At 36.9% G+C, this 18,763-nt stretch overlaps 2 protein-coding genes across 2 annotated transcripts; one reads left to right on the forward strand and one right to left on the reverse strand.

The window, feature by feature from the left end:
- The first annotated feature begins 1,253 nt into the window (after positions 1–1,253).
- On the forward strand, positions 1,254–7,407 carry LOC104414167 (cysteine-rich receptor-like protein kinase 2). Its single transcript, XM_010025196.3, is given in 10 exon segments — positions 1,254–1,549; positions 4,172–4,315; positions 4,317–4,642; positions 4,644–4,972; positions 5,075–5,188; positions 5,454–5,593; positions 5,679–5,889; positions 6,011–6,245; positions 6,453–6,603; positions 6,700–7,407. Coding segments are annotated over 9 exon segments (1,953 nt in total). The 5' UTR covers positions 1,254–1,549; positions 4,172–4,210; the 3' UTR covers positions 7,042–7,407.
- A 93-nt stretch (positions 7,408–7,500) lies between these two features.
- Positions 7,501–10,745, reverse strand: LOC104414166 (2-phytyl-1,4-beta-naphthoquinone methyltransferase, chloroplastic). The gene is made up of 8 exons (XM_010025194.3): positions 10,578–10,745; positions 10,399–10,463; positions 10,208–10,298; positions 9,098–9,186; positions 8,689–8,822; positions 8,544–8,605; positions 8,181–8,280; positions 7,501–7,767 (listed from the first exon to the last, which is right to left on the reverse strand). The coding sequence occupies exons 1-8, from the start codon at positions 10,713–10,715 to the stop codon at positions 7,667–7,669; spliced, it is 780 nt and encodes a 259-aa protein (XP_010023496.2). The 5' UTR covers positions 10,716–10,745; the 3' UTR covers positions 7,501–7,666.
- Between the last annotated feature and the right edge of the window lie 8,018 nt (positions 10,746–18,763).

Genomic DNA, 18,763 nt, shown 5'->3' on the forward strand with positions numbered 1-18,763 from the left:
GGGAGAGGGAGAGAGAGCAGGGGAAGAATAGGGATGGAGGGGAAGAGAAAGGGAGAGAGAGAGAGGAGAGAAGGGGAAAAACTTAGTAACGGGGACTAGGATGGGGTGATTGATGGGGGCAGGGAGCAAGTGGTGGCGTGGGGCAAGGGGAGGGGGAGAGAGAGTAGGGGAAGAAATCATGGGGGATTTTGGGGTGGCGTGGGGAACGGGGAGAGAGAAATGAGGAGATGGTAAAGTTATTTTTGTTAAAAAAAATAAATAAACGAATTAAAAAGTGATTTCAAAAAATAAAAATATTGAATGTTAAATAATGATAAATTTTAATTATTATAGAAAATCATAGATTTATTTAAATAAAGTTGATTCTATTATTTTTGTTAGTCATTAATTTTAAACATAATTTTTGTTAAAATTAAAAACATATTCCCAAATATGGGTGCTCATTAATTATGAATATGTCTTTCAAATTTTCTACGAATAGATTTATTAATATTATTAGCGTAAATTTATTGTAAGTTTTTTTTATTATTTATTTATTTTTGAATTTAAATCAAATTAATTAAAAATAAAAATATTTATTTAATATATAACGTATTCTTAATGTGTATTCGAAATTTTATTTTGGAGAAATGACGTGTCGGCGTGTTGTGTCGTAATCATGTCACGTGTGCATGTCACGTGCTCGTGCTACTTAGATTAATGGAGGGTAAGATCTCAAACTGATATACCCATCAATCACCACATATCATCAAATTCAATGATTTGATGATAAAATTTAATAAAAATTATCAAATGGTAAATTCGTTATGAATATGCCAGTTTAGAATTTTTGGTGGTTTAAAAATTAATTTATAATAAATTTTTCATATCAGTTTTATATTTTCATGATATTAACCCCAATAAAAAACATAGTTCACGAATACGTGACAGCGATCGGACCAGAAAATAGACCTTTTGTTCGACCATCAACATATCCAGTTGAAAAATCCCCCGAGAGAAAGAGTCGCCGGCAAATGGCAATCTCCTAAGTGTACATACGGACATCAATCAGCAAATATTTTTAGTATATATTAGTACGTCAGTATTTTGAACGTACGAGGCAACGTTTCTGGCACGAAGAAAACTTCATTGTATATTAATACCAAGAGGTTTGGGTCGTCGGTCGTTCATCGGCCCCACAGCGGTTCGGACAGAAATGCGTCATACGGGGCGGAAAAAATTTCCAGGTGGAAACCGTGTGGGGGTGGGATTGTTTGTTTGACTCGAGCTCGCTCCGCATTTTTCCTCGCTTTCTCACTGCCCCGTCTTCTCCACGAGCCTTCGCCGTCGTTGCGGGTTGGTCGTCCCCCCGTCAATTCTGTACGCCCACCTCTCTCTCTCTCTCTCTCTTTCTCCATCCATCATCCCCACGTTTGACTTCCCTGTCCCTCACAGTATCTTCTTGCTCTTCCTTTTATCACCCCCATTTCTCCATCTCTCTTGGGCCGACGGGAAGCGCAGGACCGGGCAGCGACGCGCGAAGAAGGTCGAGCTTCAGCCCCTATCCGAGGTACGTACCGCCGCCGCCGCCACTGATCTGGCCTCTCCCTCTCTCTTTTTTCTCTCCAGAATCGAGCTTCGGTGGATTTCTAGTGAATTCTCTGTTTTGCTTTGAGGCTAGAGTCTCGTCAGTCTGATCAGGTTAGCCCGATTGGCCTCTCTCTCTCTCTCTCTCTCTCTCGATTCGAAATTCGTCCGCGACTGCGCTTGAGATCGAGAGCTGAGCGGTGTCGATCGCGTCTTCGCTTCGGATTCGAAATTCACCGACTGCTTCGTGGGTTGTTGACTTCGGATTGAGCTTTCTTCTTTTCTTCTCCGTTCGTTCGAGCAGAGTTCTTCGTTCCTCCATGTGATTCAGGGCTTCTGAGAAATCGTGAAATTGGCGTGATTGGCGTTATCCCATATACAAGTAGTAGCAGATTGTTCTGGGCAGAGTTCAGTTCTCACCGTTTTTCTCGATTTTCGAAGTGATCTGACTAATAAGCTTTGTCTGTTGTCATGTCGGAAATCGAGAAAATCATAAAATTCTGGTTTGGTTCATTCCTTTTTTCGAGTGAAGCCCTTTCTTTTCCTATTTTTAGAACTTATCTTCTGCTGTTTTAAACATGTGTGGTCACCCTTGCCAAGTTTCCAACATCTAACAGTAGTGTTGAATTTTGGGTAACAAGGAAAAGATACATTAGTATTGGGGTTAGGTCATGCTTTTTTTCCCCCTTTTCCGTCCGAGGATCAGAGGAATCTGATTGGTGGATCGCGAATTTGACCATCCATCCGTGTTCATATCGGGTAAGATTCGCATATGACTAAAATACATAACTTTAGAAGAATTGAGGATGGAGCAAAATATAGTGGGATCTTGCCTTAAAGAAAATTCGATTTTTATTTTTATTTTTTTTATGTGATTTGTCTTGATGATCAACCACAACAACCACCCTTAAGTTTACAGGCCTTTGTTAGTCTACCACACACAACCCTTTCAATAAATTACAAGTTAGGTGGATCCCACCTAATCTGACGGCCTATATGGAGAGGTCACAGAAATATCCAACAGAAATATCCAAGAAAGTTTCCAAGTAGGGCTCCAAATGTGTCCCAAAAAAAAATTTTATTTTAAAGTTATTTTATTTTAAAGTATATATATATATATATACACACACACAAAATTGGTTATTTGAAAAGCGCCATGTCTCTTCTATCTAAAATTGCGTTTCTTAATTCAATGAAGGAACACAGCTTTTGGAAACTTCTCATTTAAAACGAAAGCTACAGAGTTCCACTTGAACAAAAGTGCCCGGTAAAATGTTTTATCAGTTTTAATTTTCTCTGAAAATTTTCTCAAGATTGTTTTCTCCTTCACGAATTAGTAGTTATTTTTCTTTTTTCTTTCTTTTTAATAAATCTGTAGCTCATCTTTATAAATTTAATCTCTGATACGTTATATTCCAGTAGCATTTTGGGCATTTAATGTATTGAATTTAATGAGAGGAGCCTTTCTTTTTCTTTTTCTTTTTCTTTTTCTTTTTCTGCATGAGAGTTTGAAGGATTTGCGAGTAGCAAAAGAGACTTTAGCACATGTATTATATTCAACAGAGTTTTTCTTCTATAAACATAAGTTTAAAATTTTGGCAAAATGAAAGCCAAACATTAAGATACATCTTTAAAATCTCAATTTAATTGTAATCACCTCATTGTATCACACATTCTCTTATTGTAAAATGAATCCAATTATCTGATAGAGAAAAATATTGCAAAATATATGTAAATTAGTTAAGATTCTTGATATGTGCTTAGAAAGTTTCTCCGACATTAAAATAATAATAATAATACCTATATTATTTTCACTCAAGTGAAATATGTAATTATATAAAAGAAAACCTTTTTTTCTTGTGCATAAAATATTCGGAATTTTTAATGTCGTGCGGGTCCACGGGCACGAGAAACACAAAAACCAGGATTCGCTCTGGCAATTCAATGCCACCTCCGTGGTGGGGCTGGAGCATGACATGTCCTGGCCCTCTCCGTTCAAAGGCGATCGACCAAGACAAGCCCACATGCTGCCTAGAATCATCCTACCCCTGTCGAGAAGATGGCGTACGTAGAGCTGAAACGATTAGATCCGCATTGAATTCGCAAGCAAAGAGGGTGACGATGCGCGCGATCGTTTTCGAACCGTGTAAGGACGCGTGCCATGGATCGCCCTTACTGGGCGAGGAGCTTGCGCTCCGACTTATGCGTTCATTTGGGTGTGAAAGCCCGAGCGAAAATGGGATCCGTACGCCGCCCGAGCCAGTCCAAGACCAACCTTTTTGACTTTAAGATATTGGGCGGTACCAAACCCATCTTAGAATGCTTGCTGTATGCAACTTTACGCCTCATTCTTTTGCTTCCTTATGTCAAACCCTTTAGTCCATATGGTAAAAAAGAGTAGAGATTGCATGTTTGAATTGGATTGTTGTTCTTGATAGTTTCCTTTCTTTTTAGCTCAGGTCTTTCCAGTTTTCACACCAGGAGCTTTATGTCAGCAGCTGGCTGTGGCCTTTAAATTTCCATTTGCATTCTACATCAGCTGCATATGTTGTCCGGCCCTAGAGATTTACTGACCAGCATCTCCTTTCTCTTTGATGAACAGCAGCCTCGTTAGGAGAACCGGCAGCTCTGTTTTCTCGAAGAAATGGCGGGGACGACCCCATGGGTGACCGCTCGGCATCTCTTGCTCATCGCTGCTTTGATTGTGCTTCTAGAAATGGCCGTTGGAGATCCGAGAACCCATAATGTCAAGGATGACGTGCTCGGTTGAGCGTGAGCACAACTCCACCCTCTTTGTGCCCAACTTTGTGGCTACCATGGAGAACATCAGCGAGCAGATGAGGACGTCTGGCTTCGGCATGGCGGTGATAGGATCAGGGCCCGACGCAAACTACGGCCTCTCTCAGTGCTACGGAGACCTCTCTTTGCTCGACTGTGTCTTGTGCTATGCGGAGGCACGTTCCTTGCTTCCGCAGTGCTACCCTTTCAACGGCGGCCGCATATACCTCGACGGCTGCTTCATGAGAGCGCAGAACTACAGCTTCTTTGAGGAGTACACGGGGCCTCAGGATGGTGCGGTGTGGGAATGTGACGCGGAAGGACACAACATTTCAAGATTCAGCAAGAAAGGCCGTGGCAAGTGCCGTGGCGAGGGCACCAAACAACAATGGCTACGCGCGCGCTGAGGAGGTTGTGTCAGGGACGGCAAATGAATCGGCTTACGTGCTGGCTGACTGCTGGAGGACGTTGAACGCCACTTCTTGCACGGCATGCTTGAGGAACGCGTCGGCGTCCATACTGAAGTGCTTGCCGTGGTCAGAGGGGAGGGCGCTAAACACAGGTTGCTTCATGAGGTACTCCGACACAAATTTCCTAAACAACCAACCAGGAAATGGGAGTAACAAAGGTAAAACTGCTTCTTTAAGCGTTCTCATTTCCCTTTTGAGGATATCTGTGCTTCTTTGACAAGCCAAAAGACAATAATTTAACCATGGCTTTTCATTTCCAGGAACCATAATAGTGATAACAGTTTCAGTTGTCAGTGGCCTGGTTGTCTTGGCAGTTGGAATAACAATAGCGTACTTTGTCTGGAAGCACAAATACATTCAAAAGAAAAGAAAAGGTAAGGAGCCTCTCTGTTCGTGAATGATGACATTATAGTTAAGTGTGCAAATGTCCCACAAAATGGAGGAAATGAAAAGGGACAGCACAAACCTGGTATTAAGAGAACATTCTGAAGGTTTAGTTTGCTCTACTTAATGATATTTTCCTTAAGAGTCACGTTGATTACATTTGTAAGTAGGAATTTGGAATCAGGACTAGTATGGTACTAACTGGTAAAAGGTATAGGCTATATGGATACCTGATGCACCTATTGGTCTGTCTAGGCTCTAACCATGCGGAGAAGTTTGTCAAGATACTTCACGACAGTAGCTTGAATTTCAAGTACTCTACCCTTGAGAAGGCCACGGGATCTTTTGACAGCGCCAATAAGCTCGGCCAAGGTGGATTTGGCACTGTCTATAAGGTGATTTAGCTACCTTCTCTATCTCATACTCATAGCAGTTCTTATAAGGTTCACCTAGCTGAACAGAATCAGAAAATGTTGCCAGGGAGTTCTTCCTGATGGAAGGGAGATAGCTGTGAAAAGGCTCTTCTTCAACAATAGGCATAGAGCAGCTGACTTCTACAATGAAGTGAACATTATAAGCAGTGTGGAGCACAAAAATCTGGTCAGATTGTTGGGATGTAGTTGCTCGGGACCTGAAAGCCTTCTTGTCTATGAGTTCCTCCCCAACAGGAGTCTCGACCGTTTCATTTTCGGTAATTCATCGCTACTCATACATGGAAGTGTACATAGTGACCCTTTCGGTTAAAAGGAGATTTGAGTTGATGATTTTCTTCTGCCAGCACTAATCTATCCTTCTTACCCCTGAACTGACAGATGCAAACAAAGGAAAGGCATTAAACTGGGAAAAGAGAGTGGATATTATGGTTGGGACTGCAGAGGGTTTGGTATATCTTCATGAAAACTTCAAGAACAAGATAATTCACAGGGACATAAAAGCGAGTAATATCTTGTTAGACTCAAAACTCCGCGCTAAAATAGCTGATTTTGGGTTGGCCAGATCTTTCCAGGAAGATAAGAGTCACATAAGCACAGCCATTGCTGGAACATTGTAAGCACTCAGCTTTCTTTGCTACTATTAAGATGATAAACCAAGCTCCTTTAGATGTCACATATTTTAGTGTTGATGAGTCACAGCATGTTGGTTTATGCTTGTAGAGACTAATCAGGACAAGATGATTGATGATAAGGTCTCAATATTGAAGTCTAAGCATGTATCCAAATTACTGATAAATAATTGTCTATCTTATTATGGTAGGGGATATATGGCTCCAGAGTACCTAGCACATGGTCAGCTTACAGAGAAAGCAGACGTCTACAGCTATGGTGTTCTCTTGCTGGAGACAGTTACAGGAAGACAGAACAACAGAAGCAAAAACTTAGAATACTCAGAGAGCCTCATCACAATTGTGAGTTCTAAAAGCTTAATGGGTTCTTAAGGCACCATTCATAAACTTGTGCCTAAACCCTTCTCATCTTAATTCTCTTCTGTGTTTGGGTGACAGGCATGGAACCATTTCCAAGCAAACAGAGTGGAGGAGCTTTTCGACCCGAGCTTGATGTTACATAACCACCACAATAGAAACATCAAGAATGAGGTCTTGAGAGTCATCCATATAGGACTATTGTGCACACAAGAGGCTCCTTCTTTGCGGCCAACAATGTCCGAGGCATTGCAGATGCTAACAAAGAAGAATGAAGAACTCCCACCACCCACCAATCCCCCTTTTATAGATGAAAGGACAATGGAGCTCAATGATGCGTGTGACGACCCATCTTTTCCACTGAACCCTAAAACATCAGATTCAATTGCCACCATATCAAACAGTTCCTTCCAGCCTAGGTGAATTGTGGATATCTATTAGTGGCCAGTACCTCACCTGACTAATAAAGATACACTATGGAGAGCAGGGGCTGGCCCTATTTGGCCTAATGACGCAAGCATCCAGATAGGGAACATAGTGGTGACCATCAGAGAAAGGGCAAGTCAACAAGCAGTTGAAGCGAGAAGATCAGCACCATCTAAGTCATTTGTAGAATATCACCACTTGAAGTTGAAGGATAGCTTAAATTGAAAAGAGTGCATTAAGGCAGCTTCTGCAATTTTAAAGGAAATAAAGGGTGTATATTAACATTAAATAGCTAAACTATGCAGTGTAATGTTTTGATTGCTTTGTATTGAGTCACAGACTGTACAAACCATTTCTTTCCTAGAGCTTCACCGTCATTCACTGATACCAACATATCGTCTTTCTATTCAGACTGGGCCAGGGCCACGATATAAACAGAATATAAGTACACAACCATTTACTGCAGAAATATACATTAATGAAAAAACAATAGCACACTTTTGAAGGTTGAAGAATAGATTCAAATTTAATAACATGTCCAAAAAAAAATGCAAAAAGAAAATCTTTGTGTAAAATTTTCAGGAGCTCTCCAAAGGACATTTGACAGTACATATCGCTTGCCCTAACGTGTTGCAACTAAGATCCCCATGAGGCCTCCGCTGATTTCATAATGCTTGCCATTAGAAAATCCAGATTCTAAAGCAAGTTTCTCCAACTCCTTACCTGAATCAGAATGCCAATCTTAATAAACCAAAGAACTATTGAGTGCCCTCCACTTTAAAAGAAGAAAAATAAAAACATTCCTTCCATCCATCTCCAAAAAATCTTCTCAATGCATGCATCAGCTGACTTATATGCTCATGAAAATGAAGCCAAAAAGAAAAAAGAAGAAAAAGAAAAAGGTTCTCCCCTAAGGGGTCTTACACGAAAGCAACTTCTTTTTGGATAACAAAGAAAAGTATTGTTCAAGTATGATTTCCCAAAAACATGACAAGAGAACTGGATAAAGTTTCACTAACTCAAAATATGAATCTATTTGTAAAGCAGTATTAAGAAAAGAACTTGATAAGCTTAATAAGCCATATGAAGTAGTGGGATAAAATAGATACAAAATAAAATCCCAACGCAGAACTAACCTGTCAAAAATTCGTTAATCGAGCTCTTCAAGTACTCATAGTCCTTTCCCAGCCCATAGCCAGTTGCCACGGGGACAACAATGTTGTCAATCATCCATTCCTTGTATAGCAACATTTAACAAGCAATAAGCACTTTACTGCCTGCAGCATTGGCATTAATCTGCTAAACTTTAATGAAGAAACCCATGCCAAACAGAGAAGAACTGACTTCAGTAAGAACTACATAGAGAGGGCAGAAGTTACTGTAGGCAAGTTGATATTGGCAGTAAATTAACAATGAATTCTATTCTCTTTTCACCATAGCCAACTTAAAGTTTCACTTTCTAAACCAAACTGCACAAAATTATTGCCAGCTGTGCATACCTGAAATGAGGTTGTCGATGGTTGAGTACTTTTATTGAAGTCAAGAACACATATGCTACACCCTGAAGACCCACAACGAAAAAGACAGAAAATTCAGACATGGTTCCATCACATTTCACTTTTCCAAAGACCTAAAGTATGAGACCTCGTTTCACAACTCGACACATCTCGCGCATAGCTTTGGGTTTATCTACCACATTCCTTAGCCCATAACCAATTGTGATTGCATCAAAGTAACTCCCAGGAAATGGCAATTCGAGTGCATTGCCTTCCACCCACCTGCATGGCAGTTGATAAAAGGGTTATTTAAAGAACTTACAGTATCAATAAAGTTAAGAGTCTCCAATAATATTAATCATGACTCCTTGATCATCACGAATCATCTTCTGAGTAGTAGTTTCAGCATTTATGGGATTAAAACAACTTAGCATTCCATCCCCCCCCCAAAAAAAAAAAAAAAAAAAAAGACAAAGCATCTTAGCATTTAAATAATTTTGTGCCATTCATGTCCCATACATCACAAAACAATGAGCACAACATTTACCAATGCTCACTCTATGTTCTTATAGCAAGCCTTCGCCCTCGAACGTTGCCGGGATGAAGCAACAGATAACTGCTCCTTGGAGAAATCAAGACCAGTGACCTACAAATAGCGAAAAGTATGCAACATGATGAAAGATTCTACTGTTGGTAATATAAACATACTGCCTTATAATTTATAGGAGCTTTTTGCACATTTCATTGCCACATATAGGTCCATCTGCAAAAGCAAGAAGAACAGTACTTTTATGCCACACAACATGGTTTAACAGCAAACAAACATGTCTATGGAAAGAAGAAATACCATCTGCAGACCAATAGATATTCTTGACAAGCAAAACATGTGATACTCCTGAGAACAACTTTGAATGTGAAATTTTTACAACACAACAACAGTGACCACTAGTTTGCTAGATGATGACTACCCCATTTACCAAAATATTTTCCAGACTGAACGCCTTCTTGTGGAGCAAGATTTCATAAAGGTAAGTCTAGCTGATGCTGCTAAAGAATCATAGTCGATGATAAATTGAAGATTCTCTATTTTTTCAATACTATTAAGGGACACAACGAGAGTTGTAATGATCTCCCTTCAAGATTCCCACTTTCTCAACATAATAATCCCCGTAACAGATGGTTAAGATCCAGCATAAAAGCTAAAGGTGCATCACACATAGAAGACCAGCCAAAACTACAATTTTGCAGACACCATTTTCACTCAACCAAAACCTTTTTGACTCGATAAAGCTTGGACAATAAAGCTAATGGCCCATCTCCAAATTCTCAATCATGCCACCAAGTTACTCACAAGCTAGAAAAATGGCATCTGCCTGTCTCACTGACCAATTCTATCTCAGGATATTCTAAGAAAAATCAGTGCTATAACTGGTTTTGGAACTCCTCAGAAGATAACAAATGAAATACAAGAACTTCCACGCGACACTATCGTCAATTTTGAAACTCTACTCAGTGTTTAGCACATAATTGTCAAATCCATACACGTCAATCATGGTGAACAGATAAATTTCTACTAGACAAGAATTTTCACATTAACACAACCACTCAAGGAAAACAAAGAGCTGGTCTTGCAAACTGAAAGGCGGAGATGGAGAGGAAGGGCCGACCCTGCCATGGGGACCAACTTTCTCGGACAAGAGGAACGCCAAATCGCCACTCCCACAGCACAAATCCAACACACAATCGCCCATCTTCGCCCTGCTCCACAAGCTTAAATATGTCAATAAAGATCCTCTAACTCAAGAACCCAAAAAAAAAAGAAAAAAAATCACTCGACCCATCTGAAAGAACAAATTACCCGCTCCACGACACGGCCATGCGCTTCCAAATCCGATGCTGACCCAAGCTCAACAGGTCATTCAACTGCATTTCGAACCAGAAGAGAGAGAAGAAAAAAAGTTACGTGCTTTATAATAGGAAAGAAAAAGGGAAACGAGAACGGAGGGAGTGGAGGGCGAGGGCAATGCGGATGAGCACGTTATCGTAGACCGGAGCAATCCGGCCGAACAGGGCCTGGCGTTCGCTTGAGCACCGGGTTGCGCCGCGAGTGCGCCGGTCGCGGTTCAGGCAACCGCCGTGAAGACAGAGAACGGGGAAATGAAGAGATGAAGCCATTTCTCCTCCCTAGGCTGCTCCGAAGGGGAAATCATCCTGGCCCAGGCGACTGATATTTATATATTATATTAGGAACCTTATATTTAAAAAAAAAAATCAAATTCTTACTAAAAAAAGACCCATATCTATAATATCGAAAAAACTAATGCAATTTAAGGTAGTTATTTTCAAATCTTTAAGTAATCAGTTAATTCATTAGGAAAAAACTAGACCTATCTTTTGAACAATTATGCAAGTTATGATGAAACAATTATCGTTTTTGTTGACACATAAATTTTAACTCATTAACTTATCATTCATTTCATAAGAAAAATTAGAAATCGAACTCAACTGCTACACAAAAATATCAATTCTGCATTTGCATTTAGGTACTAATAGCATTTAGGACAACCGCATCAAGCATGTTGCAAGAGGCTAGATTTGGACTCATCAAGTGGCTCGAAATGAGAAACAAGCTTTAATTTTTAAGTTTGGCATGAGCGATGAACTTAAAATCAAGTTTCCCACTTTCATTAAACATCAAAATTGTTAGACTAGCAAGACCATAAGAACTACGATATTATGGGAGCTCCCAGATGATGGGAGCATGTCTTAAATCTAGGAAGAGTATATCCTATTTCCAGACTTATTTTTTGAACTTCCTCTTAATTTCAAGATGATGGGAGCTCGTTTTCCAACATCTTTGGAATCTTATCCAAATCTAACATTCCTAGGACTATGTCTTAATCCTAATTTCAACATCCTAGGATCATGTATCAAATTTGACATATTTTGTCCTAGTTCTCACATCCTTAGACTACATCCTAATTATGACATCGTTGTCTTAAACCAACTTTTTTGTCCTAATTCCAACATCCTTAGGTATATCATAATTTTAATATATTTATCTTTGTTGACACTTGATTTTTAGTCAACCCATCATTAAAAGATAAAAAAAATTGAAAATTTAGATTTCTGATCATGACGGAGCCCCATCTCTCGATCAAAAAGTGTCGTTTTTCATTTATTTCTTTTGCATTGTCGTTTTTAAGCAATTTCTAGCTCATTTTCAAAAAAAAAAAAAATCGAAAAAGTCGAATGGTTGATTTTTAGGTTGACTTTTTTATCAACCCTTTAACTAAAAGTCAACTCTAGTCAACCCCAAGTCAAATTGACTTTTTACCCAAAAAAATTCATTTAGCTTTAATTTCACTTTTGTCAAATCAATTTCTTGAAAATTCAAAAATTTAACCAAAAAATCGACCTTTTAGGAAAGGTCAACTAAATTATTAACTTTTTGTCAAACCTTTGACCCAAAAAAAAAATAATAAAAATGCACAAATACATTTCTTTTAATGCTAATTTGACTTTTGTATCAAAAATTTTACAAAATTCGATTCGAACCTTGATTTCTGAATTTTTCAGTTTTAAGTTCTAAATCGACCAAAAATAAATTTACTTTTATTCTAGTAATAATTAGGTGTAATTCCTTCTTTGACATTTGGTTTAGGGACTATCTGAAATTTGTTTGAGCATTTAATTTCACAATTTATCAAGTCAAAATACGAATTGCCGTTTTGAGCTCTAATTAGAGGACCAAAATTGATCATTCATAACTTACAAATGAACGATTATTTCTCACTCATTTTCTTAAGATAAGTTCAAATTCAAAATTGATTTTGTAAAATTCATACAAGAACTCATCAATTTGAAGAATTTTATCCTCTTAGGCATTAGAAAATCAAACAATCAAGCTTCAATCGAAAAAATTCAAATTGACCCATTCATGGCTGTGGTTTGATTTGATGAATCTAGGTCAAATTTTAATATTAGGCTTAGATCCATTTTTGGCCTAAGCTCGAACGCTTCAATTCAAGGTTAATTTGAATATGATAAGTGATCTTACATATGGATAGCTCATTAGGTAGGCCAATTGTGATAGGAATTGAGTTTAATTTTAGTTAATTTGTAATTTTGCCCATTTAATTGCAAAATTTACCATTTTAGCCCTTTAGGCCCAATTCTAAGCACCCATGGTTTCGACTCATTTTTTTCCACGATAATCATTCAATTAGGTCAATAAAATACCCTTAAATCACGTTCATAAGGTTTGATTAGCTTAATTGTATCTTAATTGGCCAATTTCTTCTTAAAATGACAAAATTTCATTTCAATTTGGTCCTTTGGGGGCCAAATTGCATAAATTTTTGAACCACAGGAGTCTCAAGTGGACAAAATAGTCGGAACCGGACCAAACCGATCAAGAAATAGTCAAAATGCGGTTGAACCGGTCTGGCCGATTGGACCAGCCGTCGGTGGGATCGGCCGATTCAAGCCCTTACCGGCCAATTCTTGGCCTTCGACCACCGGTTCTAAAACCCTCTCAATGCTAATTTCACTTCTACACCTTCAATTTCCCAAAATTTTACAAATTGATCCTCAAATTTCATCAAATTACAAATTAACACCTAATTAGGCATTTTGATGCAATTCCCAATTTTGGCCTGATTTTTTGCAAATCAAACCCACTAGATCAATTACCCGACACCTCAAAATCATGATGGAGCCTTCAAAATGAATTTTTTACTGTTGGATCGAAATTTTGACTGTCAAGTCAAACTGACGGCTGAAATCGCTTAAAATAAAGAACTACGATATTATGGGAGATGAGCTTAAAATAAAGTTTCCCACTTTCATTGAACATCAAAAATGTTAGACTAGCAAGATCATAGGAACTACGATATTATGGGAGCTCCCAGATGATGGGAGCATGTCTTAAATCTAGGAAGAGTATATCCTATTTCTAGACTTATTTTTTGAACTTTATCTTAATTTCAAGATGATGGGAGCTCGTTTTCCAACATCTTTGGAATCTTATCCAAATCTAACATTCCTAGGACTATGTCTTAATCATAATTTTTTTTAATCCTAATCTCAACATCCTAGGATCATGTATCAAATTTGACATATTTTGTCCTAGTTCTCACATCCTTAGACTACGTCCTAATTCTGACATCGTTGTCTTAATCCAACTCTTTTGTCCCAATTCCAACATCTTTAGGCTATGTCCTGATTCTAATATCTTTATCTTTGTTGACACTTGATTTTTAATCAACACATCATTAAAAGGTAAAAAATTGAAATTTAGATTTATGATCGCGATGGAGCCCCATTTCTCATCAAAAAGTGTCGTTTTTAATTTATTTCTTTTGCATTGTCATTTTTAAGCAATTTCTAGCTCATTTTCAAAAAAAAAAAAAAATCGAAAAATTCAAATAGTTGATTTTCAAGTTGACTTTTGATGAACCTTTTAACCAAAAGTCAACCCTAGTCAACCTTGGGTCAAAAAAATGACTTTTTACCCAAAATTTTTTATTTAGCTTTAATTTCACTTTTGTCAAATCAATTTTTGAAAATTCAAAAATTTGACAAAAAAATCGACATTTTAGGAAAAGTCAACTAAATAATTGACTTTTCATCAAACCTTTGACCCAAAAAAATAAATAAATAATAAAAATGCATAAATACATTTCTTTTAATGCCAATTTGACTTTTGTGTCAAAAATTTTACAAAATTCGATTAAGAACCTTGATTTATGAATTTTTCAATTTTAGGTTCTAAATCTACCAAAAATAAACTTAGTTTTATTCTAGTAATAATTAGGTGTAATTCCTTCTTTGACATTTGGTTTAGGGATGATCTAAAATCTACTTGAGCATTCAATTTCGCATTTTGTTGAGTCAAAATACGAATTGCTGTTTTGAGCCTTAATTAGAGGATCAAAATCGATCATTCATAACTTACGAACGAACAATTGTTTTTTTTTTTTTGGTAAAAGGTAAGAAATTATAATAGAGCTTTGGAACATTTTTGAGCTCTAATTAACAAGAAACAGGCAAAAAGCAAGAGAACCAAAGCTAAACAGCAAAAAAGGCCAAGCGCCAAACAACAAACCCAGCAACCCTCAATCATTCATAAAAAACTTTCTGGAGTCTCTTGTTCTATGAACGAACAATTGTTTCTCACTCATTTTCTTAAGATAAGTTCAAATTCAAAATTGATTTTGTAAAATTCACACTAGAATTCATTAATTTGAAGAATTTTACCATTTTAGGCATTAGAAAATCAAGCAATCAAGCTTCAATTGACAAAATTCAAATTGACCCATTCATGACTATGGTTTGATTTGATGAATCTAGGTCCAATTTTAATATTAGGCTTACATCCATTTTTGGCCTAAGCTCGAACGCTTCAATTCAAGGTTAATTTGAATATGATAAGTGATCTTACATATGGGTAGCTCATTAGATAGGGCAATTGTGATAGGAATTGAGTTTAATTTTAGTTAATTTGTAATTTTGCCCATTGAATTGCAAAATTTACCATTTTAGCCATTTAGGCCCAATTCTAAGCACCCATGGTTTTGACTCATTTTTCCACGATAATTATTCAATTAGGTCAATAAAAGACACCTATATCATATTCATAAGGTTTGATTAACTTAATTGTATCTTAATTGGCCAATTTCTTCTTAAAAATGACAAAATTTCGTTTCAATTTGGTCCTTTGGGGGCCAAATTGAATAAATTTTTTAACCATGGGAATCTCAAGTGGACAAAATAGTAGGGACTAGACCAAACTGGTCAAGAAATAGTCAAAATGCGGTAGAACCAGTCTGGCCGGTTTGACACGCTGTCCGTGGGATTATCCGGTTCAGGCCCTTACCGGTCGGTTCTTAGCCTCTAGCCACCAATTCTAAAACCCTTTCAATGCTAATTTCACTTCTACACCTTCAATTTCTCAAAATTTTACAAATTGATCCTCGAATTTCATCAAATTGCAAGTTAACCCCTAATTGGGCATTTTGATGCAATTCCCAATTTTGGCCTAGTTTTTTGCAAATCAAACCCACTAGATCAATTACCCGACACCTCAAAATCATGATGGAGCCTTCAAAATGAATTTTTGACCGTTGGATTGAAATTTCAACCGTCGGTGATCGTTGGATCAAAATTTCAACCGTCAAGTCGAACTGACGGCCAAAATCGCTTACTGTGAGGAGTATATACATGAAATGTCTTCCATTTTTAGAGGGGGGCTTCATTAGGGCACGAAAATTCCTCTCTCCAGCTCTCTCTCTCTCTCTCTCTCTCTCTCTCTCTCTCTCTCCTCTTTGTTTTTTTTTTTTTTTTTGCGCCAAGAGTCTCGTTTCTCTGTCTCTTCTTGGATTTGGTAGGTTTCCTCTTCCAGCAACTAGATCGTCCCCTGTTCAACCCCCGCCATCTTCATCGACGATCATCTCCCTTGCTATCGAGATCTAATGCTTGCTGGTTCATGGAGATTAGATTGAAGATCCGGCAAAAACTTTGATCGATTTCGATCAAAATCAGCGAAAATCGCGACGAAGATAACAATTCGAAACTCGAATCCGATGAAGTGATATCAAGTTAGTCGATCAAGGCTAGGATTTAAGATTAGGAGCTTTTACATGCTTAAGATCAACGATTATGAATGCTACAATAATTTGTTGATGATTTGAATGATGATTGTGTTCTTGAGTTGAATCTGTGATTTTCGTAGGTCTATACCTAAGTCACTGTTTTGATCAAAACGAGATCCGAAACAACCTTATTTCAGCTCAAGTCCTCTTAGGATTAGATAATAGACATCCCGAGCTTCGAAAAATAGGTCGCATCCCCTAATCGAGCGTCATTTGATCCTCAAAAAACACCTCCGAAGATTAACGATTCTGCAATAGTTTAGATCTTTTTCGTTTTTGATTCTTTTCCACCTTCTGGCTTTGTTATTTTTGCACCAACTTTCGTGATCATTTTTTTTTGACAAAATTGATTTCATGAGTTTTATTCCAAATCGTCTCATGCATCTTATGTAATTTCTTCATGATTTTTGGATGTCTTCAACTAGGTCCGATCTATTCAGATTTAAGCCTAAGTCAATCTATTCCATTTTTTTTTTTTGGGTAAAATAATCTGTTCCATATTGATATCTTATTTAGCCATTTTTATACTGATTTTTGTGTTGAGTTATGAAATAACTTTCCCCATCAAAGTTTCTCGTACAAGTATTGTGCATATCATGTATTTTTTTTTCAAATTTTTTAGACATGCTTAGTTAGTTCAAAATCACTTAGATTTGAAGATAGGTCATTCTATCTTACATTGGTTTGAAATTTGTTTTGATAAAATTGAGTTCATAAATGCACATATTTGGTCTTAAATCCTTCATAAGAGTTGAAATACGTGATACATATGTTCTATTGATGGATGCTTTGCAAGATTTTCATATTGGCAAAGTGAGTTAGTTGCATGCATTAGAGTAAAAAGTATTGCATTAACATATGCTGGACATATAGTTTGTCTGTTTTGTCATTTTTGCCACAACTCATATGATCTTAATTAAGTTTCAAACTCTTAACAAGAAATCTTCATCATCGCATGCTTTACATGTGAGATTTTTGGTAGGATTTATGCATGTCTTAAGGATGGCTGAAATCATGCTTGTTTTGTAAACTTAATATTGAATCGAAACATTGTCATATGTGAACATTTCCATACTTGTTTGAGTCATTTAGGGATCAAATCTTACAATCATGTCTTCTTGATTATTGAATCGCATGTTGTAAGATTTGCATATATGTTTAGGTTATGTCATTTGAGTATCATCTTGCACATTAAATTTGTCTCACAAAAAATGTTCATCATACTTAGGATTCTCAAGCATACCATTAGAAATCATGAATCATTTCATAATGTCATTTAAATTGTATGACATTTTGCATGCCGACTTAGGATTAGATGACTATCCAAACTTTCCGCCGCATCTAATCCTGAGTCCCGTGTGATTTTTTCATATCGTTTGTGCATTCTTTGAGTGATTTTAAGGTTTTCTAATGAATTCTTATGTTATGTTTTCTTAATTTTTGATGCACACACTATTAGAGATCTCAATCTTAGAATACTAAATTGACCTAATTTGGACTCGAGCTCTTCTAGGAAGACATAATGCACACTTAGAAGTTTCTAATGCCACTAATTTCATACCAACCACTCATCGTTTAGACCACTTTTTCATTTTTTTTCAAAACTATATTAGAATCTGGACAATGAATCAAATTCAAACCCATGTTCTAACCCCTGTTTGGATAGGTTTTTGATATTTTTGTTCCATTTTTTTTCTATTTCGAATCTACACTCATCCTCTTCATGAAACTTATTTTTCATCATGTTGGCTATTTTGTGTGTTGATTTGATGATTTTTAGACATGTTTTGATAGGACAAATCTTCGTAATATTAGCTTAATGTTATGTTGTTTTGACAAATTTATGATGTATTGTTGCTTGTTGTTTGATTTTTGTAAAATCATGTATTTAAGAAAATTTTCTTCATGAAAGTTGTTCATCATCATGTCATGCATATTAAAAAAATTTTTCATTACCAAATTGTCATTAGCTATTGTTCAATTTTGCTGTTCTTACACATTTGTTCTGAAATTTTCTGATTAAATATGATTGTAATTGTTTAGTTATACTTTTTAAGCTAGTTTGTGTATGAAACTAGGCCATGCCATTTTCATGGAAATTGTTCTAAATTCTTTGATCTTTAAACAATCAGCATTTTCAAATTGCATCTTTCAAAAAATACTTTAGTACATATAATGTTTCTCAAAAACTATTTCTAAAAAACTTTTCTCAAAACTTGATTTGGCTTAAGAAAAAATCGTGGTTTAGACCATATTCAAAATGTCTGCGACACTTGTGAGTGCATTTATGCGAGCCCCGGGCTAATCTTGACAATTGAGTATGTTCCATAGCCTAGATATCCCTTAATCATAAATATTTCCAAATATTTTTAAATCCTGATTTGATATTGTGAAAGTCATGGTTTGAATTGTATTCAAAATGTCTGTGATACTTGTGAGTGCATTTATGCAAGTCTCGGATTAGCCTTTGTAATTGAATGATCTTTATAGCTGAGACATCACTTTGTCTCAAAACTTTTCATGAATGATTTTGAAATATGTTTGACATGTACCCCTCATACATATAAT

This window comes from Eucalyptus grandis, chromosome 8 (genome assembly GCF_016545825.1).
Source record: "Eucalyptus grandis isolate ANBG69807.140 chromosome 8, ASM1654582v1, whole genome shotgun sequence".
Classification (NCBI taxonomy): Eukaryota; Viridiplantae; Streptophyta; class Magnoliopsida; order Myrtales; family Myrtaceae; genus Eucalyptus; species Eucalyptus grandis.